Source organism: Trichoderma asperellum, chromosome 1 (genome assembly GCF_020647865.1).
Source record: "Trichoderma asperellum chromosome 1, complete sequence".
NCBI classification, from domain to species: domain Eukaryota; kingdom Fungi; phylum Ascomycota; class Sordariomycetes; order Hypocreales; family Hypocreaceae; genus Trichoderma; species Trichoderma asperellum.
The window spans coordinates 5,733,809-5,760,762 of record NC_089415.1 but is presented as its reverse complement, the minus strand read 5'-3'; the positions used below and the strand labels follow the sequence as shown (position 1 = coordinate 5,760,762).

The window sequence follows — 26,954 nt, the reverse complement described above, 5'->3', positions numbered from 1 at the left end:
AAATACTATCCTCCCTATTTAAACAATCACCGAACTATATAGTCTACAAGGTTACCAATAAGCAGGAGGTTTATAACTGCAATACGTGTCTTTACCGTATGGATACCGGATCTCGGGTATATAGTTTGACGGAATGTATGGGTTAGTAGTTCAAAAGGATAACTTGGTCCAGAACATCACATCATGGGGCTCATGGGCTTTTATGTAATTTAATGTAAATTTATGGAATATTGCTCGAATAAAAGAAAAAGAAAGAAAGAAAGAAAGAAAGAAAGAAAACACCTCGTCCACCAGCTTAGTACTTGTAACTAAGAAATGAACAGGGAAAGACTGGCTTTGGGCCTGCAAAACTGATGTATAGGCAGCCACGGCTTGCGGCGAGTAACAGCATCCATGGATCTAGCCACCTAAAAGGCATAGAGGCAGTGTTGGTGGAAGAGGTAGAATCGCTTCACTTTTGCCTGTCAAAGTACCTGCGGCGAACCTGCGCCCCAGCCATGGCTGGCACCCTGTTTTTTGCAAGGTACAAGTAAATGCAGGTGGTCCGTGCGCGCTCTGTATCGTCATCAGACCGTTAGCAGGTTCTTGTTTCGCCCTGCGCCAGATTCTCCCGAAGCTTCGCAAGCCGCCAACTCGCTCTCCGCTTCTGCCTACCATCGTCGTTTCAAGACTCGAGTTTCTCTCACCAGGCCGCAGCATCTTGTACTCGCGTTTGCTGGATAATGGCGACAGCGCTCACAGCGACTTGCATACCCTGATCTCGACCCCACGTCGCAGCGGCTTAAACGACTCCGCCCCGCCACAGTTGCCCCAGAGCTCGTCGTCGTCCAGGCACAGCTAGAGCACACTCAGACGATCTTGAGAGAACCCAAGGCCACGACCACAGCCGCGCACCGCCTGCAGAACCGTATTCACATATAGACAGCACCGCACAAAAGAGCCGCCGTCATGTGGAACGACGAAGACAACAATCCTTACGGAACCAGCTTCGATCGCCGGGATTCACAGACCTCGTCGTCGGCGATTCCGAGCTCGCCGACATCAAGAGACTGTAAGTCCATTGCACCTCGACTCCCGGAGCGCCTCTGGGCCTATTGCTCAAAAATTGGTCGCTGGTCTATCGCGATGAGAATAATGGCAAAACTAACGGCAGTTGGACACTGTAGATGGCGTTTTTGAGGCTTCTCATACCCCTTCAACTGGGAGCGACGTTGGCCAGTCACCACGTCCGCCATTCAGCCATGGTATTGGCCAAGTCGACGATGAAGACGTCCTGAGGGAGGACACTCCTCCGCGGCGGAGGCCAGGCGGATATAACAGCCGTATCGAGCAGATCCTCTATGAGAACCCGAACATGCCAATTATGATTACAGATGCGGGCAAAAGCGTTGAAAGTGGAGGGAGATATATTGTGTACACTATCAAAACCGGAGTGAGCCGCACTCAGTCGTTCTGCTGAATTCACGTCTTCTGACTTCTAGAATTAGGATTTAGAGGTTCGTCGTCGTTACTCTGAGTTCGCTTCGCTCAGAGATGCGTTGACCCGTCTTCACCCGACTCTCGTCATCCCTCCCATTCCAGAGAAGCATACTATGGCCGACTACGCTGCGAATCCCACGAGTGCGAAGCAAGATCAGCAAATTATCGATCTACGAAAGCGCATGTTAATGGTCTTTTTGAATCGCTGTCGCCGAATGGACGCCGTTAGAGAAGACGGAGTTTGGTGGAGGTTTCTTGATCCAAACTCAAGCTGGGTAATGGGCTTTCCTTTCCTTTTTCTCAAGTTTATTGGTTATCTTGACTTTTGCTAATATACCGCTAGAGCGAGGTTCTGCATGCTCACCCGGTTGCTTCTATTCCCAAGGTTATCCTGAAAGCACCGCCATTGGACACCGCGAACCCAACACTTGCTCACAGCTTTCTTCCGGTCCCATCGAGCTCATCGAAGCTCAAGACTTCAGCAGGCACGGGCGCCGACCTAAATGCTTCTGTCATCCAGGGTGCTGCGCATGCGATCGAACGCTTCCCAGCAGATGCATCCAATCTCAGTGAGCAGGAGCTCGACCCGTATTTCATTTCTTATGAGGCGTCGATTAAGGAGCTGGAACAGCTTTTAACAGGCCCTATGGAGAAGGTCAATCGCCGAACTCTTAGTCATTTATCGTCACTAGCGGCAGACCTTTGCGAACTGGGGTCAAGATACAACGCTTTTGCTCTTTCTGAGCAAGCCCCGTCCCTAGGACCAGCCATTGAACGGATCGGTCAAGCCGCTGATGCGTCGTATATTGCGACTGAAGAACTTTCAGGCACTTTGGGCGCAAGTTTTGCAGAACCAATGAGAGAGAATGCCCAGTTTGCAGGTGTCGTTAGAAGCGTCTTGCGGTATAGAGTCCTCAAGCGTGTGCAGCAAGATATGACAACTGAGGAGCTCAACAAGAAAAGAGCCCTGTTGGACCAACTTGAGCGCAGTGAAGCAGAAGCGAGGCGCATTGAACAGTATCTTTCAAGCAGTCAGCAAATCTCTCCCCCTCCTAAGCGGTCGGCAAGTCTTAGAGAGCCCCCGACACAGCATCGACGCGATGGAAGCCAAGAGGACACCGAATCCATAGATTCCGACTTCCCACCCACTCATGGCGATTTTCCGTCAGTGCCCCCGTCTGTAAACCAAGGCGTTCCCGAGAGAAGTACGACGAGCATAACACACCGAAAGATGCCCAGCACCAACTCTATAACAAACAAGATATTTGGTCCGATCCGCCACGCAGTGCAGGGAGTCGTTGACGTGGACCCCGAGCGAACCCGCCGAGATACTATAGGAAAGACGCGTGAGTCTATAGGGCAGCTAGAACAAGCGCAAGTAGCTTCCGAAAGGGATGTCAAGGATGCCAGCGCGAGTGTGCTTAGCGACTTGAAACGGTTCCAGAAAGACAAGGAAGATGATTTGAGGCGATACATGGTAAGTCTACAACAGCCGAGAAGTCACCACCGAATTCTCATCAAATTTTGTTGCTAATTGTCTTTACAGTTGGCATATGCGAGAAGCCAAGTTGAATGGGCGCGCAAGAGCAAGCAACAGTGGGAAGAGGCCAGGGCAGAGGTCGACAAAATAGACGAGAACTAGCGACTTATCACTGGAACGAGCAATCATGATGACGAATTTCTAATATAAGAGGAAAGGTTAAGAATACGAGTTTCTCATCTGAACTGGTCAGTTTACTATACCTCATATTCTTATGAAGCTGCTCTTAGAGTCATTTCTAGAGCGATTTACTTCGTAGTAGCTTGGTCTGAATAACAAATAGGTGATATCATCATGCAATGCTCTATAATTAGATAGCAATTAATCTTTATTCACTCTCATCTATTTGCCTTAGCGCAGTATCTTTGTGTGTAGGTTTAATTTGCCCAGTAATGGTATTGGTAAAGTTATGCTTTGTACCTGTATTCATAGAGGCTTAACTGTACCTTGGGTAATTTTAATTTCATGGAAAGCATAACGGTGCATTATAAGATTTATATTAATGGACCCTGGAACTATTGCTAGATGTAAACAAACTTTTTAAAATATATAGATATATAAGATGATGGTGATTCTCCATGATTTCAGAACTGATTTTCCAATCTACTCTCACGCTTTGCCTACTATACTTGCCTGGTGCGGCCTTGTAGTAGCTACGGTTGTTGCGCTTTATCGATAAGGACAAGGCGCCGGAGCTGTTAAAGGGACGTCACAGCGACGGAGCGCAGCTCTTTCAGCCTTCAATTTATTCCTACTACGCTAGGCTCCACGCTCACGAGGTGTCCTGCCTCGAGCGCGCTGGCTGCTCAATCAAGCAGCTCCATATCATTTACAGCTACTACTCTATTCAATACGGCCATTCAGCTGGCTTTCAGCTTCTCTCGGCGATCTCGATCCTACAGCACCGCTAAGCTGCAACGCGCCGATTGACAAAGGTCAGGACGACGAGCAATGGAGCCCAACAAAACGGATGGGCCCATAGGGTCAATTGACGAACCCGGCATCAAGGCCGAGGGCCAGCTTCTGCATACTATGCGCCGAGAAGTTGCAGAGCTGCTGGGTAGACAACAGACCAGCTTTCCGGGCGCGCAACCTGTCAGTTTTGCCAGACAACATCTGGACGAATTGACCAAACAAGAGTAAGTCATTCGCCAACAAGGCACCTGGATCTCTTAAACTTTTATGGCTAACAAACTGCCCAGCTACTACGTATGCGAGAAATCCGATGGAATCCGCTACCTTCTTTACTTGACCGAGGATGAGAACCAGACAGAGGCGCACTACTTGATTGATCGCAAGAATGATTATTGGTATATCACCAATAAGAGCCTGCATTTCCCGCGCGAGACGGACGTCAGTGCTTTTCACACAGCAACGCTTGTTGACGGCGAACTAGTATGGGATAAACGAGCTGATGGAGTAATGGAGCCTCGATTCCTCGTTTTCGACTGTCTCGTGATGGATGGCAACAAACTTATGGATCGATCTCTTGATAAACGGCTGGCTTATTTTAGAGAGAGACTGTATACGCCGTATAAAAAGATGTTCAAGGATTACCCTGACGAGCTACAATACCAACCTTTCTACATGGAAATGAAGCCGTTTCAACTCGGCTACGGCATTGAGATGATGTTCAAGCAGATTCTCCCAGAACTAAAGCACGGAAACGATGGCCTTATTTTCACATGCCGGAATACGCCTTACAAGCACGGTACTGATCCGCACATTCTTAAGTGGAAGCCACCAGAAGAAAATACCATTGACCTACGGATGAGACTTACTTTCCCGACTGTTGAGCCGGATGAATGGGAACGCAAAGAAGGTATTACAGAACCCTTTATCGACTATGACAGCGTACCGAAAGCAGATCTCTTCGTTTTCAAGGGCGACGGTCCGGAAAAATATGCCCGCTTCGATGACCTTTACCTTACGGAAGAGGAGTGGGAGACGTTGAAAGGCTTGAACGACCCATTGAACGACCGCATTGTGGAATGTAACCAAGATGACCAAAGAAGATGGCGTCTTCTGCGCTTCAGAGACGATAAAAACGAAGCAAACCATACGAGTACAGTTTCAAGCGTCCTGGACAGCATCAAAGACCGCGTTTCAGTAAAAGACCTCTATGACGCCGCTGGTCGGATCAGAGAAAGCTGGAAGGCCAGACAAGCACGAGAAAATGCGCGTGGGCAGCGTTAGAAAGACATAGCTCACTTCAGTGGTTTCAAGGAGAATGCTCTTTTTGAGGGTCGGAATCGCCCTTTTGCTCAGGCTTTGCTTGGACGAGGGCACAAGGAAAGAGGTTTTAGCTTTGGGACGAAGGGTATATATACCTGAGTTGTTGTTAATACTAATTGGGTATGATAGCATTTGGAGTCGTAGGAGCAGCCTCTTTGGGACAAGATGGAGGCGTTTGGACCAGGCTTTTTCTTCTTTTGATGATGGATACGGTATTGTTTCTTCGATTGCTCTCAATTCGAGATATCATTTAGTTTACTGGGTTATGGATCATCTTCTTACGGGACCCTACATTTTCTGAAACCCAGAGCCTTTGCGATTATATAACCTGTGATTCCCAACTGCCTAAAATTGTTCTGAAAAATTAAACAAAGCGTCATTCCTTATCCGATGGCCAGCCTGAAGACCATATTTCATCCAGTTCGCCGTAAATGCTTTCCTTTCGAAAGGAAAGAAGATTGAAAAGAAAATCAACCAAACCAGTTCCTTCCCATATACCTTACATGCAGTGGAATATCTCTCTAAAGGTATCTCAAAGAGCATTAACTACTAAAACAGATGCTCTTAAAGCATGGACATCATAGCTGTAATCGCCGTGATGAGACAAAGAGCGTGGCTGAGCGGCTCCATGCCCCTGCTACTGCCAGATACCACAATTGGGATGGTAGGCATAACGACACTCGTCGCAGTCCCGGATGGGTAAACACTCGCGGTGCCATTAATGCTAGAGAATGCTGTTGGTATGAGGATAGTAGTAGTGGTTGTGGCGAGCTCGCCATTAGATGCGGTGATTGTTTCGGTGAGGACGCTCGGACGGAACGTCTGAGCGCCGGCTTTAGAGCTATCAGAGGAAACCGTCGAGGTACTCATCGTGGGCTCGGGGTAAGCGCTTGTAACGGTGACGATGATGGGGGATGGGGCGGCATCGATAGTGGTGACAGTTGTCCTGACTGTGGAAATGGCGGTGACCGTCACTAGCTCTGGGATAGAAGAACTGGCTGAAGCGCCCCAGAGGTCAGAGATAACCACGGTGACGAACGAAGTGACAGGTTCTGGGGTGTGTGAGAAGCTGGTCTGAACTGCAGTGACAGTCGATGGATTGCCGGAGACGGTCGCATCGGGAAGACCACTGGTAAGAGATACGTCGGTTAGGACATTAGTTACCGTGGATGGGTTTCCGGAGATGGTCACGTCCGGCAAGCCAGTTATAGAGACATCAATGTCAGTGACAGTCGATGGGCTGCCAGAGATGGTGGCATCTGGAAGTCCGCTGGTGTAAGAGACGTCAGTGTTGAAGTTGGTGATGGTTGATGCGCCAGCAGTCACGGTAACGTCGCCGAGGACAGAACTGGAAGCCCAGGGGCTAGGAGTAGGCACGACGGTCACGGTGACAGTCACCGTAGTGCTGAAGGCTGAGCACACGGATGTCTCTGGAGGGGGAAGGACTGAAGTAGTCATAGTTGTAGTTCTTGTCACGATAACTGGCTGGGTTGGAGTGATGATGCTGTAGATGGTCGATGTGGCCGTTTGGGTACTTATGAAGAAGTGAGAAGAAATCTTCGTTAAGGAGATGCGGTAAACTTACGAGATCGGAATGCTGGTAATAGAAACCACGTCCTTGGGTACAAGGGACTGAGTTTCGGCAGAGATAGAACCATTGTCGAGAACCAGCGCAACAACCTCAGCAGAGGAGTCAGATATGGCCATGTTGGTTTCGTGGAAGTCAGCATCGCGGCGACCAAGCTTGTGAACAGCCATGGGGAGTGCCTCTTCGTTCGCAATAGCAAATCTTCTCTGAGATTCAAGTAGTTTTTCTAGGCCAGCTGTATTGGTCAGAATCATTGTAGTTTCTGTTCCGCAGGGTGGAAATCATACCGCAGTGAGCTGCCAGGAGGCTAATCACAAGAATTGCAGCGAGCATACAGACACCAACGGCTGTGCCCATGAGGAACTTCATTTCCAGAAGATGCTTCTTAGCGATTTGGAATGTGCTCATTTTCGGCTGAGGCGCAGCGCCAGATTCCGAGTCCTTCATGTTCGCCACTATGGAAGATAGGTTAATGATGCTTGGATGGGGGCTAAGAAGAAGGGCAGCCTACTCAGAATGGTCTTGCAGAGTGTTTAAGTAGAACAACAAGGCTAGAAACCACTATATTAGCGAGAATCCGCTTTGGAACGCCCTGGTGATCGGTGTTACGGGAAGAGTTTGTCGGGAAGAGTAGCTCGAGGTGATACAGGCGTGACGATGGTACAGCAGAAGGGAAGAGTAGGAGAGTTTCATACCTACTTAGGACGCTTCAGAAGATATGAAGAGAGAGCAGAAACGTTTGAAGTTAATGAGAGAGGGAGAAGTCGAATGTTGTTGCAGTTTATAATGAACGAGTGTGTCGGATGCAGGTGGAGGACCAAGGTGGGAGGGGGGAAGGAAAAGAGAGGTGATGAAATGCGCGAGCCTTTCTTCTTCGTCTTTTTTATTCGCTCAATATTCTGAATCACGCAGGGAAAAAAAATCAGAAACACGCGCCAATTTATTCCGTTTGTTTACTGGGCACGCTGGTGAATGGATGTTGAGGAGTTGCCTTGCCGGACCGGCAAACTGGCGACTTGGCACTTACAGGTGTTTGCCCACTCAACGCCTACAAGTGTGGCGATTCCACGTCAACGATTGGTTTCTTTGCATCTGAATAGATGACAAAAGCTTGGAATGGTTTCCCGTACGAGCTGTGGTGATGGAAATGTGAGTTTGAGAATGATAATAGCAAGCCTCCTGGAATTACAATATTGGAAAAGCAAGAAAGAATAAATATATTAATGTCAATGAACGTGTACGTGTCAATGGTAAAAAAATAGGAGACAGTCTCTCAGGTCCCGTGAAAGATGATATACAACACAGCTATTGTATTTTTTGTGACTGCTGTGGTCATCATGGTGCTAGTCGGCACTGTATCTAGTCGTGCCTCCAGAATATGGCAGCTGATGGTGACATCCGGGGTTTCTTGTACACCAATCTCTCTCAGAACTCACGAGTACAGTCATGCAACTCCGGCTCTGAGTAGATACCCGAATTGTGAAACAAACACGGTTGGCGATTCGTCTGGGCTTGCTTGCGATGCTGGAGCAGATGCGTATACAGCATCGAGTGGAAAGCCGCTTGTCAGGACGGACTGCTGCAGCTCGATGTTTTCTGCTCACTAATAGAATCCATAGACCAAACTCGGTGGCTTAAGTCCTCGATTCTGTGCCCACAGTTGCTATTACTGTTGACGTCTACAGGTACTATTCAATCTAGCCTTGTTGACATTGCCAATTGAAAGAGAACATTGAACGCAACGTAGAAGTTGAGAAAGCTGGCAACTTTCTCTGGGCATCGCCAGCATCACTCACCAGCGTGTTTGCTCAGGCAGCTGGGTAGGTATCTATGTATAGGCAGATTCCATGTTAAATGACAAACGTAAGAGAAGATCTAAAAATGGTACAAAGTCGAATCATGTCGCACGGGACTGGCGATGCTACATCAGCTAATATTCACAGCAACTTATTCGCGGCGGGAGCGGCGGTGAAAAAAATAGGGGGCTCTCAGCCTCTTGATACTTCCACGTTGATTCTTGAATTTCCGATCAAGTTTCGGCACTGCAATAAACAGATAAACGATGTCGAGCGAAGCCAAGGGCTAGAACAGAGCTGATATAACTCGGTAACACAGATTGCCCAATAAAAGGCCCAGCGAGGACTGCAACTATTGCCAGGTAGGGACGTTGGTGCAACGAGTGTTTGGAAATGTACATGTGCCTACCTGTGCATAGACGGGCTAATATAGCGCCTGCGACCCAGACGTAAACACAAGGCCTGGTGTCTGTCCTCGCCTCGGGCTTACCGTCTCGCAGTGGCAGCAGCAGCAGCAGCGCAGTTCCTGGCTAGCAATAAACGCGGGGCCACTCCGGAACATCTCCCATCGCGTCGCGTAACTGAGCGCTGGAGCTCCCCTCTAAACTTCTGGTCCATGTGCCCTCCCGCAAATCGTTATCTTTGTGCATCATTCTCTGACGCCCAACGCCGGGGTGAGGAAAAAACAACAATACCCAGGGAAAAAAAAACTGCCGAGAACCGTCGTCGCGTCCTCGAGCTAGGCAGCTGCTCGTCTCTCCGTCAACAAGCTATTTCTGACTGTGCGATGCTGTGACCCGCGCGCCGCAGCAGACGAACGCCTTCGCGACCAGCCAATTAAGCGGACCTCGGGACAGTTTGTTCGCCGCCTTTCGACAGCAACACGTCGCCATCTTTGTACCTGCGCAAACATGCGCTCTCGCCAATCCGCAAGGAGACGGTCGGCGCCGGCGCCAGTGGAGGAGGAGTCTACCGCGCCGGCAGAGCTCCAAGAATCGAACCCGGAATCTGGAGGTGAAGCCGAATCAGAAGCAGAGCCCGAGGCGGAACCGCAAGCAGCTGAGGGCGATGATGAGGGAGAGCATCAGCGACTCCAGTTTAATGAAGAGCTGTCGTGGCGGCCTGCGAAGCCAATCCCCAGCGGCACTCTTCTGACTCGTCTGGAGAAGCTGTCTAAAGAGCTGGCAGACTTTGAACAAGGCGAGGTCGACCTGAGCTCGCTCAAGGATGTCTCCGCCCAGCTAGCGCATCGCAATCTGCTGCAGCACAAGGATAGAGGCGTCAAAGCATACACCGCGTGCTGTTTGGTTGATATCCTGCGCCTGTTTGTCCCAGATGCTCCGTTTACGGATGATCAGCTCAAGGTAGACTCGCCCAGTCTTGCACCTGTCTTGGCCTTGCTTGCTAATCTGATTCTGCATAGATGATGTTCGGCCTATTCGTAAAGGATATCTTACCGAGCCTCCAAGACCCTACGAACCCATATAATAGCCAACACAAATACGTTCTCATGTCTCTAACTGATGTCAAGAGTATTCTGCTTATATCCGAAATCCATGGAGCCGACGACCTCTTGTTGCGCCTGTTCAATTCTACTTTTGATGGAGTGTCTGCAAATGCCAAGGCACCGGCTGAGGAGCAAGTTGCAAAGGATGTTGAAATCCATCTAACAGAGATGCTGATCCAGCTGATTGACGAGTCTCCTGGCAGTGTACCGGCGAGTGTTATTGATGCCATCATCAGCCAATTTTTGCGAGCAGCCCCCCCTGGCGGTGGCCGAAGCAAAGAGCAAAACGGCAAGCAATCGACGCTCCTTCACAAGACAGAACCGGCCGCCTATGTCATGGCCAAAGCTATTTGTAATGGATGTGCAGACAAGATGGCACGTTACGTGAGCCAGTACTTCAGCGATGTGATTCTTAATGCTTCCGGATTTGCAACTGCTGGGAATGGCACTCGCCATGGAGGAGATGATTCAGACGAGGAAGATAGCCATGCAGGGCCCTCCGAGGCTGATCTGAGGAGTCTTCGCCAGGCTCATCTTCTTATCCGAGAGCTTTGGCGAGCAGCGCCTGCCGTCCTCCAAAACGTTATTCCTCAGCTAGATGCTGAGCTGTCAGCCGATAACGTTCACCTGCGGCTTATAGCTACAGAGACGTTCGGCGACATGATATCCGGCATTGGAGCTGCAGGCCCTCCGCAGCCCCCCGTACTCGATCCCGCCGCATACCCCCCGATTAGACTGATGGATGATACTCCTACAGTTGTAGCTGAGGCCAACGTTCTCACCAAACCGTACTCTCCACAATCCTTCGCCCAGACACATCATGCTACATATCGCAACTTTGTCGGCCGGAAGAACGACAAGACTGGAACTATACGGACTGCCTGGGTAACCGCAGTTGGTTACATTCTTTCTACTTCTGCCGGAGGAATTGGCTTAAGCAGCCAAGAAGAAAATGAACTAGTAAGAGCCCTGGTCGACAAATTGAACGATAGCGAAGAAAAGGTTCGTTTGGCAGCAGTTAAGGCAATTGAGCTCTTCGATTTCCGAGATATTGTCCTAAAGCTGGGCATCATTGGCGGCGTAGAAAAGGAGGGCTCAGTCTTTGCAAGTCTTGCAGATCGATGTCGAGACAGGAAACCAGCTGTACGCGTCGAGGCCATGATCCTGCTCGGCAAATTGTGGGCAGTCGGTGCTGGGGAGATTGCAGACGGACAGGAAGCCGTTACTGCCTGTCTCTCAGGTGTTCCATCGCGCATTATCAATGCCTTTTATGCCAACGACCCCGACCTCAATGTGCTTCTCGACCGCGTCATGTTCGAATGCCTGATACCCCTAAAGTATCCCCTCATAAAGGGCAAAGGGGCTAAGACTGCCGCTGCGTCCTCGCAAGGGAAAGCCGCGGCTGGCCAGGCCGATCAGGATAAGATACGAGCCGAGAGAATTTTGTTGATGCTCAAGTCTCTCGATACTCCAGCACAGAAGGCATTCTTTGCCATGCAGGCGCGCCAGCCTCAATTTGCCAAGGGCGTTGAGATTTTCATCCAGCAGTGCGAAGCATACAACGGCGGCGTCATCGAAGCTAACGAGGACAAAGTCAAGGCTGGCCTCGCCAAAACTATGCAATGGTTTGGTGCCTACTTTCCCGATCCGTTGAAGGTTCGTAGCGACCTTCAAAAATTTGTAAAGCTCAATGAGCGGCGTAGCTACCAGCTTGTCAAGTACGCGATTGAGTCTGAAAGTGACTTCAAGACCGTGAGACGCGCGATCGCCGAGCTGATCACGAAAATATCGGCAAGCTCTGGTGCGAGCTCTCTGGACACACTGATTCCCTTGTTATATCGCTCAAGCTGTCTCATGTTCAACCGAAGCCACTTAGCCACCATCATGGACTACTCAAAGAGCGATAAGAACGGCTTCGCTACTATGGCGCATCAGGTGCTCAACGACATATCTCAGCGAAATCCCGATATTTTCAAAGCTCATGCCGAAGAACTGCGAAAAGAACTGATCCAAAAAGCTCCAACCGAAACTACCAAATCTCAGGATGCTTCTGTTAGCGATATTCTCAAGGCCTACTCATCTTACGCTAAGAGGTATCCCGAGGACGTCAAATATGATAAGACCTTCACCCAGACACTCATCAACTACGCTCTCTACGGCGTTCCCATCAAGACACCCAAGTACGCTATCAACGTCCTCTTGGCGAAGAACGATGATAAGAGTAAGGTGACAGCCACAACTCTACTACGGAAGGTGATGGCGAACTTGAAGTATGGAGCGCCTCACTTTCTCAATAAGCTGGCTACTATTAGTCAACTGGAGCGTTTGGCACCGACTGTTACCGTGGACTCGGACGATGCAATCAACGATATAACCATAAAGAAGGTTCTTCACGAAGTCCGAACTGAGGCCGGGGATAAAGATCCAACTTGGGTCGATGATGCCGACATGGATGAGGAGCTCCAAGCGAAGAGTCTTTCGATAAGAATTCTAGTTAATAGAGCTCTTGCTACGTCGACAGATGCTGATGCAGAGACGCGGATCAAGCCTATCTTCAAGCTCCTTAAAACCTATGTTGTCGCGGAAGGCGAGCTGTCCAAAGTAAAAGACACCCCCAAACATCACAAAAAGCGTCTTAGGCTTCTGGCAGGTCTCATGATTCTGAAGCTATGCACTGTGAAAAAATATGATGATCAGTTTGACCATGCAGGCTTCAATAAGCTTGCGGAGCTCGTTCAAGATTCCGAGCTCCAGGTACGCCGTCGTTTTATGGACAAGCTACAAAATTATCTCACTCGAGGGAAACTGCGCGCGCGTTTCCATACTATCCTGTTCCTAACAGCTTTCGAACCTTTCCCGGAACTCAAAAATCGCGTAGAAACCTGGCTCCGATCACGAGCTCGATACTACGCCCAGAATGAGCAGCAGATCATGGAAGCCCTCATGGGAAGACTTATCCCATTATTGGCTCACCATCCAGACTACAGCCCAGACGAAGCTGACCTGGTTGATTTTGCAAACTATTTCCTCTTCTATTTGGGCGCAGTTGCAACCGAGGGAAACATTTCTTTAATTTACAAATACGCCGAAAGGGTGAAGCAAACGCGTGACGGCGTTGAACCGGAGAAGAGCGAAAATCTTTACGTATTAAGCGATCTAGCGCAGACATTGGTTCGTAAATACCAGGAGAGGAAGAATTGGAGCTTCCAGGCTTGGCCAGGCAAAGTTGGTCTGCCTACGGGGCTGTATACAGCTCTCCCGTCCAGCGAAGTTGCTCAGCATATTGCGCAGAAGCAGTTTATTCCAGAGGAGCTGGACGAGAAGTTGGATGACTTGATTCGGGTGATGGACCGCAAGAAGGTATTACTAAGACAGCTTTGTTAATCAATGAACAACCGAATGATGCTAACAGGGTTCTCCAGAAACGAAAGTCAATACACGAATCCGCAGACCATCCAGCAAAGAAACCCAAGACTCAGATGAAGACCGTTATCAGAGGAAAGCCAAGTCCAAAGCCCAAGTCGACTAAAGTTCCTAGCAAGAAGCCCGCAAGGCCCAAAGCAGCTCCTAAGGCTAAGAAGGCAGAATCTAATATTCCTGAGAGTGAGCGACGGCGCAGTGGCCGCTCTCATAACATCTCGACTTACGCAGAGCGTGGCGACGAAGAAGACGAAGAAGAAATGTTGGAGGGCGTCGCGGAATGGGAATACGGTGATGAAGAGGACAATGATAACGAAGGTGCATCTGATCAGCAAGAAAGCGGCAACGAAGACAACTCTGAAGCTTCTGAGCCTGAAAACGACGAAGCAGAAGATGCCGCCGAAGAAGTGAACGAGGAGGAGTCTGAGCCAGAGCAGCCGCAGCCAAAGAGCAACGGGAGAAAACTCGCCGCTCCCAGGGGCAGAGGAAAAGCGGCACCGGCCGTCAAGGCCAGCGCCCTGGCAACGGCCAGGACAAGCACGCGCTCTACTCGTGGGCGGGCAGCGAGGGGAGCATCGGACATGGATGTAGATGATGATGATGACGAGTGAAAAAAATATGTATGTTAGGAATTTGATTTTTTTTTCTGCTTGGAGACGAGAATGATGCCTTCTTTCTTATTACTCTTTAAGGTTTTCCTTTGAGATGGAATTGTGTTCTTTTGAAGAAGACAAATTGTTCATACTAGCCCCCCTCTGATTTATTCGTTGTTATAGCTTCGTCTTCGTCGTTTCTTTTGTTAGTTCTTCTCTGTTCAAAGCACTGGAGGCGGGGAAGCTTTTTTCTTTTTGCTATTACCTGTTTCTCCCTTTTGAATTTTGTTTTCAAGCCGGTTTACCTTCTTGTATGATGAATAACGAAGGAGAAGGGGGAGGGGACAGAGAATGATACTTCATGGAGGTGGGAGAACACAACACTCGATGTAAGCCGCTTGCAAATGTTATATATCCCCAATGTTTCTTAGCTTTTTGGGCATAGAAAATAAAATTGTGAAAGGGCTCTCTTCCTTTTGATACTTTTCTTTCTCTACAGCGGAAGAATGATCCCTGTAATAACGTTATGCTTTTGTAAAAAGAGAGATATACACTTCAGAGGGCTCCCGGGAGCCCCTGACATTATGGTATGTTAACTTTCTGGTAATATAGATTTCAATCACAGGGTGAATAGTTGCCTCACAGTACTGCCAGCCTTCTTCAAAGTATATTTACTGATCCGCCGTCTTATTTCCTAAATTGACAAATAATCTTTCCAAACAAGAAGAAGAAAAAGGCCCTTTCTCTACACCAAAGCAACACCTGTTTAATACAATAGCATACTGTTTCTTTCTTCTTCTCTTTCCTCCGCCGTCCCATATATCTACCAACACCAAAAGGGTTGTCATAGTTTTGCTTCTGGGCTGTCATGTAGCACGTTATTCAAGATCCACGCCCTTCTATTACGCTCATCCATTACTCCTTTCGTCGGCCCCCCCATGCTCTCGCTTTCATCAAGTTGGTTATGACGCCGATGAGGATCCCCCAGCATTGCCCTGGGATGCTAGCCTCGCCCTAACTTTTTCACGATGGCCAGAGAATTTGAGATGGGCCTCGAACTTTTGCGCTGTCATATCCGGGCCAGGGGTATAAAGCTTTGTTGTACAGTCCAGACAGCGGATGCGAGGAAGCCAAGCATATTTAACGCCTTCCGGCATGGGCTGTGTTTGAATGGGCAGCTCCGTGACCGGGTCAAGATGTGAGTATTTCATGATGGCCTCGAACCTATCGCCGTTGGGATACTGTTTTTCGAGCTCCTTTAATGACTGCACAAGCCATTCAGGAGGAGGAGGCTGTTGAGAGAACGCGATGTGAGACGATGACTATTTATTTATGTCAGGGGATATTGGGTTGTTTGATGGAACTTACTGCTGGGGGAGGAGATTGGCCGGGAATGAGCGGCGGCGCGGGCAGGCGGCCTATCTGGCCAGGAGGAACGGCCCCTGAAGCGCCTGCTGGTTGAGTTGCAGGCGCTGAAGAGGATGAAATAGGAGCTGGAACAGGTGTCATCGCTTTGGGCTTTGGTGGAGCTGTGAAGGTCGGTGTTCTCGTGTTGGATGTTGAGCCAGGAGTATCGGGTGGTACTGAGGGAGTCGCCAAGTCGCGATAATCGCCCCTCATGACTCGCCTCAGCTTTTCCCTGTTGTTGATTCTCAGCGTTACCCATAAGTCCGTACGCTCTTCCGTTTCCTCACGGACGCGACGGGACGTCCTAGTCTCATGATGATGACTAGATATGTCTGGAGTTTCTGACCGGCCCAAGTTGGCCATTCTTTGTTGGGCGGCAGTTGCAGCACCACGCATATTTCTTGTACGAGCTGTACCAGCCAAATTTGATGGCGCAGGAGACTCGGGAGCCGAATCCTCGCTTTCGTCGGACTCTGATATCTCACCATCACGGGCGGGCCGCTTCCTGGGAGGACCTGCCACCTTCTTGTACAGCCTGCTTTCTTCGATGTTTGCCGCAGCACCAGGGAGCACAGACGAGACGATGAGCGTACGGATGGTACGTTGCCTATCTTTGAGGTCAGGAAGCTGCGGTCCACCTCTTCGGTTTATCGATCTCTTCTGCCGGCGCTGATCACGAGAAAAGACTGTTTCGTTCCTCTCCAAATCGGCCTCGCTCATTTCATACAGGTACGGGGCGTATTCCTTGGCTTGTTGCTGCGGGCGGAAAACGGTTGGTAAGGGCGTCTGTAGGAAAGCAGCCACCAGATCTGAATCTTCGACCGGTCTGCCATCGAATGGGTGGCCAATGCTGTAGAGACTCTTTGTGAAGAGCTGTGACTGCTCGCGGATACAGTGGGCAATTGCTGTTGTAAATTCTCCAGACAGGGAAAGATCTCGAGTCATGCTGGCAGCAAATTCTTCCGGTGAGTTATTTGGGTTGTTGATTTCCCATTCGAACTGATCGACCAGGGTGTGCTGTCCGATGGTGATGTTCAGCTTGACAAGAATGCGCATCTCATCGTTCTTATAGGCGGAATAAGGGAGCTCTGGGTCCAGCGAGTCTTCTTCGGAATAGGCGAAAGGGTAAAAGTCATTGAGCTGCTCCCGCATCTGCTGCACGACTTGCTCATAGACTGGCTGTGAGGCAGGAGGTTTCAAGCCCATGTCTTCGACCAGCTGCGCAGCGAACAGCTCGACGGCCAAAAGACGCTCGTGTAAATTCCATGTAAAGGTGTCGCGCAGCTTAACTCTATCCCACTCCACATCCAGCCGCAGCGGCACTAAATCTTCATGCTGCTCTGCCTGCTTGAGCATATCCTTTCGGCTATATTTCAAGGGTGGGGTGGACCGGTGACCGGGGCGAGGCTTCTGTGACGGATACACGACTCGGGAAGGGCCGTGGCTCTCTGTATATCCATTGGCGTACCCGTTGTAGCCTTCGCCGTATAATCTGCTGGGAGGGAACCATTGCTGATATCCGTTGCGAACGTTTCGGTACTCGTTGATCATCTCACGCATTTCGTGGGACGATTTCATTGTCTGGTTGAGTTGCTGGCTGAGGGCAGACGCGGCGATGGAGTCGCGCATCGTGTAGCGCTCGACCATCAGCCTGTCAAAGGACTCCTTCGTGCGCACCGGGATATCAGAGGCCCCCGGCTTGGGCACCGCATCTTTGGTATCATCAGACGCCGAGACCGACGTCGCGGCCGACGCCGTGCTTGTCGCTGGAGCCGGCATTGATGGCTGAACCGCGGCCATGGTGGCGTTGTCCTGGTCTCGTCGCGAGCGCTGGCGCTGCCGAGTCGCCGCAGCGGTGCGACAGGTGGATCGATGCTCGGGTGCGTTGGGCTGGAAGTTGGCTTCGACCCGGGATATGTCGTGGCAGCAGCAGCGGCGGTGGTTGTTGGCAAGTTGCGCTACAAGTCGCGGAGGAGACTTGGAGTCCGGGTGGACGAGGACAAGATTCTAATCGCAGCAGCGCGAATGAGTGCGGTTCCTGATAATTAATGCTAGTGGGAAGAACTACCTATCTGGTACTAGGTGCGCAGGCGCTAGTACTAAGACACTGGCCAATCTAGTCGCGGCTGCTCTCCAAATAACAACCTGAACTCGGGCTGCTTACTAACTCAGCTGGCCAATCCCATGCAGCCGGATCGATTACCCATTCGATACAAGTGGTAAGGTACACATTGTAGCAAGATCTCAGCAGACTGAGCCAAAAAAAAGATGGCCATTGGGCAATGCCGCCAATAAGCCGCCGTCAACAAACCGTACTCCCCCGAAGATCAGCCGATGGACCCGACACTCAATGCTCTCATAGGTACTGATCATCCTACACCCAAGGGCCTAGTGTAACACGAATGTTGTATTTTTAGATTGCGTGATGCCCTCAAACTATTGAATTGATCAAGTAATATGTACTCCCAGCTACATATATTACGTTATGAAGGAAGAAGCTATCAATACGTGGGCTTTGAATGCAACGTAACGATTTAGCACCATTGCAGCTGCGTTGGCTTTATAGCTGTTTGCTGACATACCCTGCACTCTTCTCGACAGGTGGTTAATGAGGGCGCAATGATCAATTATACGCAGGATTAAAAGGCTGGGGAGGACGAAGCCGAGTATTATCCACGGTATTTCGTTGTATATCGAGGCAAGTAGTGCGACAAGGACCAGGGCCTTCTGATACTTTGGGGGCCCGTTTCTCAAGCAGAGGCGCTATGAGGAGCTGGTGACGTGCATCTCGTCTTATGCCCTAACATGGGCTGTCAAGTGATGTAACACACTTTTGCGCCTCGGCTCCGTCTATGCGGCATTGCTGCGTGTTTGGCCACGGCATGTTTGATGTACAAGTAACCATCCCAAGCAACAACTTCCCACCATAGGAATCCGGAATCTAACATAGAAGAGACGAATGGGTACATACATGCGTATGCCGATAGAGACTAGATAAGTGGAAGCTCCTGTCTGCTTGCGGCGCTGTTTGCCTGGCTGCTGGCGCATAAAATATGTGCGTCAGAACCACCGTAAAGCCAAAGCCAAGAGCCAGAGCCAAAGCGAAGACGAACCCACTCCGGCACATGGTTCGCCCAATCGTCGAGCTCGGCAGAAGCGAGTAGCCTGAACGTTCGCCCTGGCCCTTCGTATTGCGCCTTGACAGCTGAATCCAGAGCACAGCTAGTGCTTCCGTATGACTGCACTGGCATGCAAAGCCCCGTACTGGCCCCGTCGACGACCGGATAAACCCCTCCAAAAGCCCCCATCGGGAGGTCCCAATTTTGCGCACACCACAGCTTTCGCTTGCCAACTCTTTCCCTGCTATTTTTTGCGACGGAGCGAGTCTTAAGCTTGCTCTGACATCTGCACCAGCCAAAAACACCCCAAGAATCGCTTTCGAGCTCCATCAATTGCCCACCATGTCGGAGACAAAGGAGATCGGTATGTACTCTGACGCCCATTGTGCGCACTGTATTTGTGTGCTGTGCCTCGCAATTAAGCTCCCCGCCCTCCATCTGGGTACCCCGCCAAGCCGAGCAGCAAGCTCTCTCGCCTCAAATGCCATCATCATAGCAGCCGCACACGACCACAATCCCCAAGCTCCCTCGCGGCCGACAAGGGGAACCGAGACTAATAGTATGGCGCAGACTACACCCTCAACAACCCGGATACTCTCACCAAGTATAAGACCGCTGCCCAGATCTCCGAAAAGGTCCTGGCCGCCGTGTCTGAGCTCTGCGTGCCTGGCGCAAAGATTGTCGATGTCTGCCAGCAGGGTGACAAGCTGCTCGAAGAGGAGCTTGCCAAGGTCTACCGTGGAAAGAAAATTGTCAAGGGTTAGTATCATGCATATTTGCAGCCTCTGTTCTGCGGCATCGTGGCTGATCACGTACAACAAAAGGTTTCTCTCACCCGACCACTGTTTCTCCCTCGTCTTACGTGACCCCCTACACTCCCCTCACCACTGATGAGAGCGAGGCTTCAATCGAGATCAAGGAGGGAGAGGCCATCAAGATCCAGCTCGGAGCTCAGATTGACGGATTTGGATCAATTGTCTGCAACACTGTCCTCGCCACCTCCAAGGAGAAGGCGGCTGAGCCCGTTACCGGACGCGACGCTGATTTGATCCTCGCCACCCACTATGCCAATGAGCTTCTCCTCCGCTTGATGATCCCTCCCGGTCTCCTCGCCCAGGGCACCGACGAAGAGAAGGCCAAGGCCGCTTCCCAGAAGGCCCCCACCCAGTCCAAGATCAGCAGCCTGTTGGAGAAGGTGTGCGAAGCCTACGACTGCAAGCTGGTAGAGAGCACCACTTCTTGGTTATTTGCCCGCAACGAGATCGAAGGATCCAAGAAGATCGTTGTTGCCCCCGCTGAGGGAACCAAGGGCGATGGTGTCCCCGAAGTGGGCGAGGTCTGGGGCGTTGAGACCGGTGTGAGCTTGGGCTCTGGAAAGGTCAAGACCTTGGACCACCGGGCAACTCTCCACCGCCGAACCACCCAGACTTACCAGCTGAAGCGTCCCACCTCCCGAAAGATTCTCTCCGAAGTGCAGAAGAAGTTTGGCACCTTCCCCTTCAGCTTGAGACAGTTGGATGATGAGCGTGACGCCAAGTCTGGTGTTGTCGAGTGTGTGCGAAACAACGTTTTCCGCCAGTACGAGATGGTTGGTGACAAGGACAATTCCCCTGTCGCCAGACTCCTCACAACCTTTGGTAAGTTCAATTGTCACGGTGCAAGAACGTGTGAGTCTAGATGCAGATGAACTAACCTGTGAGCACGCCAGCCATCACCAAGAACGGCATCACCAAACTGGGCGGCCCCCCTGAGCTCGACCTGAGCAAGTACCAGACTGACAAGAAGATCACCGATGAGGAGATTCTGAAAATCCTCGAGCAGCCCCTGGCCAGGAATACCGGAAAGAAGAAGCCCAAGAACAAGAAGAAGACGAAGGCTGATGGAACTGCCGAGGAGGCTGATGCAGAGTAAAGTGTCGGAAACAAAGATTTATGTAAAGGGCCCGCCCGGGAGTGGGACACAGCCTAGTTGATATTTAGGCAGAAAATCCACTCGACAAGAAAAGAAAAGAAGAACAAAATTATTGGCTTCGCGATTTGTGAAAGCCAAGGCGCCGATTTTCTGCAAGTGCAATCTATCTAGTGATGAGATATGCTGTGATTGAGGGAGCTTACGGATCTAGTGAAGCGAGGCAGTATAACCAGCATCAAACGCAAACTCATCTCGAGGCAAACTTTTGCTGCTACGGTTTGCTACGTGTATGTCTACTTGGCCGCAGAAAGATGTGGAGGACGATGACGGCGGTTGCTTAGAGCTGAAGGTGGTGTAACAGAAAGTGACGTTGTTTCCCCCAGAAGATAGGTAAGAAAGAAATGAGGAGGAAAAAAAGATAAGATAAAGGAAACATCCAAAAAGGCAACATGGAGATTAATTATGCAAGCAGCACAGAGCATGGTTTTTCATAGGCCCGCCTCGATTCGAAGCGATATAATTGGGCATCATTGCTGCTCATCCTCTTTCGAGAGCCGAGCGGGAATAAAAGGCCATGGCAGGACTCGGACACAAGGAAGCCAGCCAGGCTGTATTTGACGCTGTCTTTGCTCGTCATACAGAGGCAACAGGCGAGGCTGGCGGCAGCGGGTGCCTAGGTAGGGGGGAAATATCGCAAAAAGGGCTTACACGTAGCAGATGCCCTCTTGTAACTGATGCAGGCATGCCCATGCCAATACCCAGACCCGTGGCTTGAGGTTTGAAATTGAGTGGTCCAGGGAGTTTCAACATGGGAAAACGAATAGAGGGCGAAATGGAGTTGGTGAGCAGAGAGCGGGGAAAAATTAATAATAATAGATAGCGACAAAGACATAAATGAGAGAGCCGTAGTAGAGATGAGAGTAGCATAGAGTGATGAGAACAAAGAGGCGTTGCTGGTATCAGCCAGCGTCTGAGTCTACCTGGGCAGGCTGAAAGGAGGAAGTGAGCAGCATCAAAAGCCATACGGAATGCCAAGGCAGCCCAGACCGCCTCTGCCTCATTGCAAATCCATGCGATCCGTGCCAGCATCCCCATGGCGAGGCGATAAATTTTTTTCCTCGAGTTTGCCTGCTGGCCTTACGGCGGAACTCTGAATCGGTGGTGGAGGGAAAGTGTTGAACCTTGGACGTGCCACTGGGTCGCCCCCCTTGTCCAACAGCCTGGCCGCCTCCTCCGAAACTCATCCAGAACCTGCACCCACTGCCAACCCTTCCTTCATCCCAAGCCCACGCGTCCGGACGGCGGAAAAAAGAGAAAAACCGAGCATCGAGCGTGGACAGTTGATGCCGCTGCTGCTGCCGTGAGAAGTACATTTTTTGTTTCTTGCGCATCTCCCTTCTCCCACAGTTTGCCAGACTCCAGCGGCTGACCCGTCCCTTTTTCCCTTAGACTCTCGAGAGGAGCGTTGCCCGTCCCGCGGCCAGGGCTGGGGGCAACCAGTAACTCGACTCGCCAGGCCCAACACCATGATTTCCTCCAACACGAGGGCGTCGCGGTCGCGCTTCTCAAGCCCGTCGCGGTCGCTGGAGGCCAAGAGCTCTGCAGCCAATGATGGATCCAAAACGTTTATGCAGCGGTGGCTGGAGCCGTCCGTCCAGAGCAAGGCAAGCTTCGAGGAGGCGGGATTGATGAGATATGGCGTGCTGGAGACCATGGCGCCGCTGGGGACGCTGCCCAAGCCCAAGAAGACGGGCGGCGAGGCCGGACCGGGACATCAACCAGTTCGGAAAATCATTCTCAGGCCATCAGGATCGTCGCATGCCGCAAACCACCAGGACGACCAGACGGCGCATAGGACCAAACCGAGGGCGACGTCTCCCCCCGCTCCCACAACACCGCCTCCTCCCGCGTCAGCGCCATCGCACAGGAGGGGACAGGCCGCCAAGGATGCTGAAGATGAGGAATACGATCCCAAGGGAGCTGCGCGTCGGCGACCATCGCGGCGCGTGTCGCTACCTGCCAAGCAGGCACGGCAGAACGCCAGCGCCAGCGAGGGCAAAAATGTTACGACTGTTGTCATTACTCCGCCAAAGCCTAAGCCAGTGGCGACTACTCCGAAACGTGCGCACCGGCGGGAGCCCGAGGATGCAGAGTTTGCAGACAAGGTGGTCGAAGCCGCCGTTGATGAAGCGCTCATGCACTACCGTTATCCTACAGCTTGGGCTCTAAGGTCACTCTACGATGAACGAAGCGGCGACTCTGAGTTTGTGGCCATGATTGAGGATGTGTTCAAGCAAAGGGCTGATGCCGAGACGATGGATGAATTCGCTCGCCTAATTGAAGTCAAGAAGCGCGAAGGAAAAAAGGATGACCAAGGCTGTTACTACTTCGTGCCCCCTTCTACGAACAGCAGATTCACTCCGCATAAGCCCAAGGCTGCTCCATATGCCCGGCTCCTGCTTCATCATGCCGACCACGACAAGGGCGAGGTGCGAGCCGCCAAAAGAAGCAAGACTTCTCATGCCAACGACACTCCGCACAGCAAGAAGATGGCCAACGGGAGCAAGTCGCACGGCGACAGCGTGCGAACGCCGTCGCGCAGGCGTAATCGACGGGACTCGGGCTCTAGCGAGTCATCCCTGTCCTCAGCTATGAGCCTCTCATCGCCAGAAGCAAGCGTCCACAGCCTCAGCCCCAGCCTCCAGCATACCACTGCGAAAGCAGCCAAATCAAACAAATCTGCGCACGATCAGTCTGCTAGCGGTAGCCGTGGCAGCGGTGGTGGTGCCACGGTCGCTGACACTGTGATTGCTGCTGCGTCGACTACGGGGGACCGGTCCCAGTCGTCCCATGATGCGCCAAAATCTCGGCCAATCACCAGCGCCCGCCGCAAATCTCTCGCCTCCGACAAGCAGCCCGTGTCCAACTCCTCGGAGCCAACTTCTCCCACACATCCGAGCCGCACCCACACATCCGCGACCGATGCCAGTATGCCTGGCAGGGTCTCCGGCTCTGAGTTGTTGCTCAGCAAATCTACAGGCAACAGCAAGTCGGTTTGTCCCAAGGACGGCGGCAACGCTGCCAAGGCTCAAATGCCTGCAGATGGTGACGACCTGTTTTGGACTCGGCGTCGCGATGCTCAAAAGGCTACCAACGCCTATACTGCACGGGAAAGTTCAGTACGGAATGGTGATGATGATGAGCGCGAGGTGACTCCTGCTAGGAGGACGAGAAGATCGCGGCAGTCTTTGGTGGCCCCCGTTAGCACGCGAGCTACGCGATCAGCCAGCAAGAGGCCGAGCAGCAACAATGTCAATGACGACGTCGATATTGCCGTCTCATCACCCTTGGCTTTTTCATTCAATGAAGGTAGTTCAACTGTTGGATCGCGTGCTGTTACGCCAACTGCGCTGCGGCCGACAAAGAAACCGAGAACAGGTCTTCGCATCAAGTTGTCGTGAGTTTCACCCTTGGTTTTCCCCATCACTTTTCCATCCCTTTCCTATCCCTTTCAACACTTGCTTCAATCTGCCTAAACCCATAACCTTCTTCTCTTGTCTGAGAGAGTATGAAGAAAGGACGGGATGCAATGAGTAGTGCTGTCTGTTGTGAAGCGCTACATTTGCGTCATCCATGCTATGAGAGCTTTTCCAGCCTTATGAATGGAAAACCACCATCACTTCTTCAATTATCATACTTCATTACGAGTAATGACTCTTCATCACTCTCATCATCATTTTACTATCTTTGAGACACTTTCTGAACTCACCACCACCAAACTGCCCTTGCTAAAAAAAAATTTCATCACAGGCCAATGAAGAAGAAGGGCGGTACTGCTGCTGGCGTTCCTCGCTCAACTGGCGAGACACCGTCAGCAACAACCAGCAATGGTGCGCCAAGAGATCAGGTATGTGATTGAGATTTTCATCCTTTGTGTTTTTGTGGACGGGACGTGGCCTTTTTAGGTGATGCAAATCTACGCTCTTGTGCTCAACCCTGGGCGTGGAAATGAACAGTCTCGAAGGAGGCTTCTACTTTTGTCTGCTGCACGCACAATTTTTTTTCTCGCACTGTCATTCCTTTCCTTGTTTTGGACCACAAGCCGCCGTATGGGTTTCTTGACCTGGGTGCCACACAACATGGGGGGGCAAGGATCTCCAACCAGGCAAATTTTAGTGGCTGCGGTTTTGGTCCGCGCACGCTGCCTGGATTTGGGGGATGATGCAACGTGTAATACGACGATGGGGGGGAAACTGTGCTGACAAGGGTGGATATCCTAGGGATCCGACAACGATGAATACTGCTCTGCATGTGGTAACACCGGCGATGTCGTCTGCTGTGATGGCTGCCCACGCTCGTTCCACTTTGAGTGTGTGGACATGGTGCAGTCTGACCATCTCCCAGACGAATGGTATTGCAATGAATGCAGCTTTCGGCGCTACCCCTCTCGTGTGCCCGTCTATAAAGGTGTATTCGCGAGCGCTCTCATCGCTCTGGAGAAGAGCATTCCCCGTGCCTTTAGCCTCCCCAAAAAGACACAGACTCGTTTCGAGGGTGTTAAGGCAGGGGCTGACGGTGACTACGAAGAAGTGACGAATAACAGAACAAAGTAAGTGTTCAATCTGCCTAGCCGCCCAGTCTTAACTTCACGTCATTTCTGGGTCGAGCGGCGCGACTTGAGACCGCTACCTCTCTTCTTTTCACCATATGGATAGCTAACTCTATATCTCCTTTTAGGAAGCGTGCTGGCTATGATGAGCTGCCAGACTTCTTTAAACAAAGGGAAGATGGGGAGGCAGTGATCTGCCACGCGTGTCAGAAGCCAGCCACTGAGATTCGAGCCATAATCCCTTGCAGCGCCTGCCCCTTTCATTGGCACATTGACTGTCTCGATCCACCATTGGCTATGCCCCCCGTCTTGAAGACTTGGCGATGCCCAGCACACGTCGATGATGTGTTAGGAGACGTGCCTCCTCTGGCGCCAGCGCATCGCTTCCGTAAACTTAAAGGCGGTCAAGTCATTTCACCTGCCTTCAGCCGCGGCAACAACAACAACGGCCACATCGAACTTGATTGGGGTGATGAGCTCGAGGAACCTGAAAAGTCAGGCTGGCGGGATCCCGACTCTTTTGGCAAAACGTACAGGCTACAAGCCAAGGGAGTCGTCCTTGACTTTATCGAGCAGTAAGTACCAGCTCGCTTCTCAAACCCATGTAATGCATTTTTGCCTTATTAACATCCCGACTTTCCTCAAGGTTGAGACGCCGCGGTGCAGGATACGGTCCTCGCCATGATGAAATGCGATGGATGCCGTATGCAGGCCTACCTATGGCCGATTCAGGCGGTGTGCTTGCTGGTTCTGCTTATGACCGTAAAGTAAACGAGATGCAAGCGTCTCTGAACCTCTTGGGTCTCAAGCAGAGTCGGTCCGAGAATATCGACCAGCTTACAGCTGCTCTTTTAGTGAGTACCTCCGCAGGGCCCTACCGCACAGACCTGCACTCTCGCCTGCCCATACTGATTATACATGTCACTAACTCTGTACAGTACACTGCCGATGATAATGTCCTGGCTCTTATGGCGAAAGCCAATGCGGACAACATAGCATCTGGTCACCTTGTTCAAGCAGATAAGATGGGTCTTCGTGCTATGCTGGCACAAATGAACGCTATGGGAGATAGGATTCGCCATCTATTAGGCGATGAAGCCCCGCCGCCCACCTCAGTCACCCACAAGACCAACGACAGAGGCTCACCTGTCACCGACACTTCCGACGTGGACACATTTCCAGAAAAGACGGAGCCATTGGCCCCCGTTACCGAACCCACTCCACCCTCGACCGTGGACCACGGAGAGGTTACCATGGAGCTCGATTAATCTCGAAGAAAAAATCGCGACTCCCTTTCCCTTTATCCCTGCAGATTTGCTTTCAGAGAGGCTGGCCGAATTGCGGCATCGATAGACTGTTACGACTGCTTGACTACGACAAAATCCCATCGCCCTTTTTATCTCCTTTTGCCATAGAAGAATTGGAATTTTCCAACTTGCAGATGAGCCCCAATGGTCGGTGCTCACGGCTCCGATTAATTGGAGGGGCCCTTTTTACGCAGTGTTTTTTATCACATTTTTTTTTTCTTAGTTTATTTCCCTCTGTTTCTGAGAAGAAGCAAGATGAATCCAGGAGTTGGGAGGGTATAATTGAACATTTTTGCAGAATATATGACTTTTGCTTTTCCCTCAACCGTCTGCAGCAGTCTGGCTTTGACTTTGGTATGACTTTGGCACTTTTTTTTTTTTTTTTCTTTTCTCTTTTCGCGACGTTTTCTTTTCGGCATTTGATGCGAGAGCTGGAAGAAAAG

The 26,954-nt window shown here is 51.0% G+C and overlaps 7 protein-coding genes across 7 annotated transcripts; 5 read left to right on the top strand and 2 right to left on the bottom strand.

Moving 5' to 3' along the window:
- Positions 1–626: 626 nt before the first annotated feature.
- ATG20 (Sorting nexin, cytoplasm-to-vacuole targeting pathway/endosomal sorting) lies at positions 627–3,351 on the top strand. Its single transcript, XM_066126421.1, has 5 exons — positions 627–1,051; positions 1,167–1,432; positions 1,488–1,754; positions 1,823–2,956; positions 3,026–3,351. Exons 1-5 carry the CDS (start codon positions 949–951, stop codon positions 3,119–3,121), a joined length of 1,866 nt encoding a protein of 621 aa, XP_065982522.1. The 5' UTR covers positions 627–948; the 3' UTR covers positions 3,122–3,351.
- A 439-nt stretch (positions 3,352–3,790) lies between these two features.
- RNP2 (mRNA-capping enzyme subunit alpha) lies at positions 3,791–5,745 on the top strand. Its single transcript, XM_066126420.1, has 2 exons — positions 3,791–4,158; positions 4,222–5,745. Exons 1-2 carry the CDS (start codon positions 3,971–3,973, stop codon positions 5,213–5,215), a joined length of 1,182 nt encoding a protein of 393 aa, XP_065982521.1. The 5' UTR covers positions 3,791–3,970; the 3' UTR covers positions 5,216–5,745.
- Positions 5,746–5,818: 73 nt separating this feature from the next.
- TrAFT101_001786 (uncharacterized protein) lies at positions 5,819–7,289 on the bottom strand (the record flags this gene model as incomplete). Its single annotated transcript, XM_066126419.1, has 3 exons — positions 5,819–6,788; positions 6,840–7,077; positions 7,130–7,289. The coding sequence occupies 3 exons, from the start codon at positions 7,287–7,289 to the stop codon at positions 5,819–5,821; spliced, it is 1,368 nt and encodes a 455-aa protein (XP_065982520.1).
- A 1,950-nt stretch (positions 7,290–9,239) lies between these two features.
- On the top strand, positions 9,240–14,626 carry TrAFT101_001785 (uncharacterized protein). The gene is made up of 3 exons (XM_024910933.2): positions 9,240–10,002; positions 10,062–13,505; positions 13,568–14,626. The coding sequence occupies exons 1-3, from the start codon at positions 9,550–9,552 to the stop codon at positions 14,174–14,176; spliced, it is 4,506 nt and encodes a 1,501-aa protein (XP_024762914.2). The 5' UTR covers positions 9,240–9,549; the 3' UTR covers positions 14,177–14,626.
- A 152-nt stretch (positions 14,627–14,778) lies between these two features.
- On the bottom strand, positions 14,779–17,708 carry TrAFT101_001784 (uncharacterized protein). Its single transcript, XM_024902396.2, has 3 exons — positions 17,634–17,708; positions 15,527–17,572; positions 14,779–15,450 (listed from the first exon to the last, which is right to left on the bottom strand). Exons 2-3 carry the CDS (start codon positions 17,363–17,365, stop codon positions 15,121–15,123), a joined length of 2,169 nt encoding a protein of 722 aa, XP_024762913.1. The 5' UTR covers positions 17,366–17,572; positions 17,634–17,708; the 3' UTR covers positions 14,779–15,120.
- A 1,318-nt stretch (positions 17,709–19,026) lies between these two features.
- On the top strand, positions 19,027–20,595 carry TrAFT101_001783 (uncharacterized protein; the record flags this gene model as incomplete). The annotated part of the gene is made up of 4 exons (XM_024905185.2): positions 19,027–19,048; positions 19,255–19,443; positions 19,509–20,321; positions 20,393–20,595. The coding sequence occupies 4 exons, from the start codon at positions 19,027–19,029 to the stop codon at positions 20,593–20,595; spliced, it is 1,227 nt and encodes a 408-aa protein (XP_024762912.1).
- A 1,526-nt stretch (positions 20,596–22,121) lies between these two features.
- TrAFT101_001782 (uncharacterized protein) lies at positions 22,122–26,472 on the top strand (the record flags this gene model as incomplete). The annotated part of the gene is made up of 6 exons (XM_066126418.1): positions 22,122–24,052; positions 24,406–24,502; positions 24,876–25,204; positions 25,333–25,779; positions 25,851–26,058; positions 26,143–26,472. 6 exons carry the CDS (start codon positions 22,122–22,124, stop codon positions 26,470–26,472), a joined length of 3,342 nt encoding a protein of 1,113 aa, XP_065982519.1.
- Between the last annotated feature and the right edge of the window lie 482 nt (positions 26,473–26,954).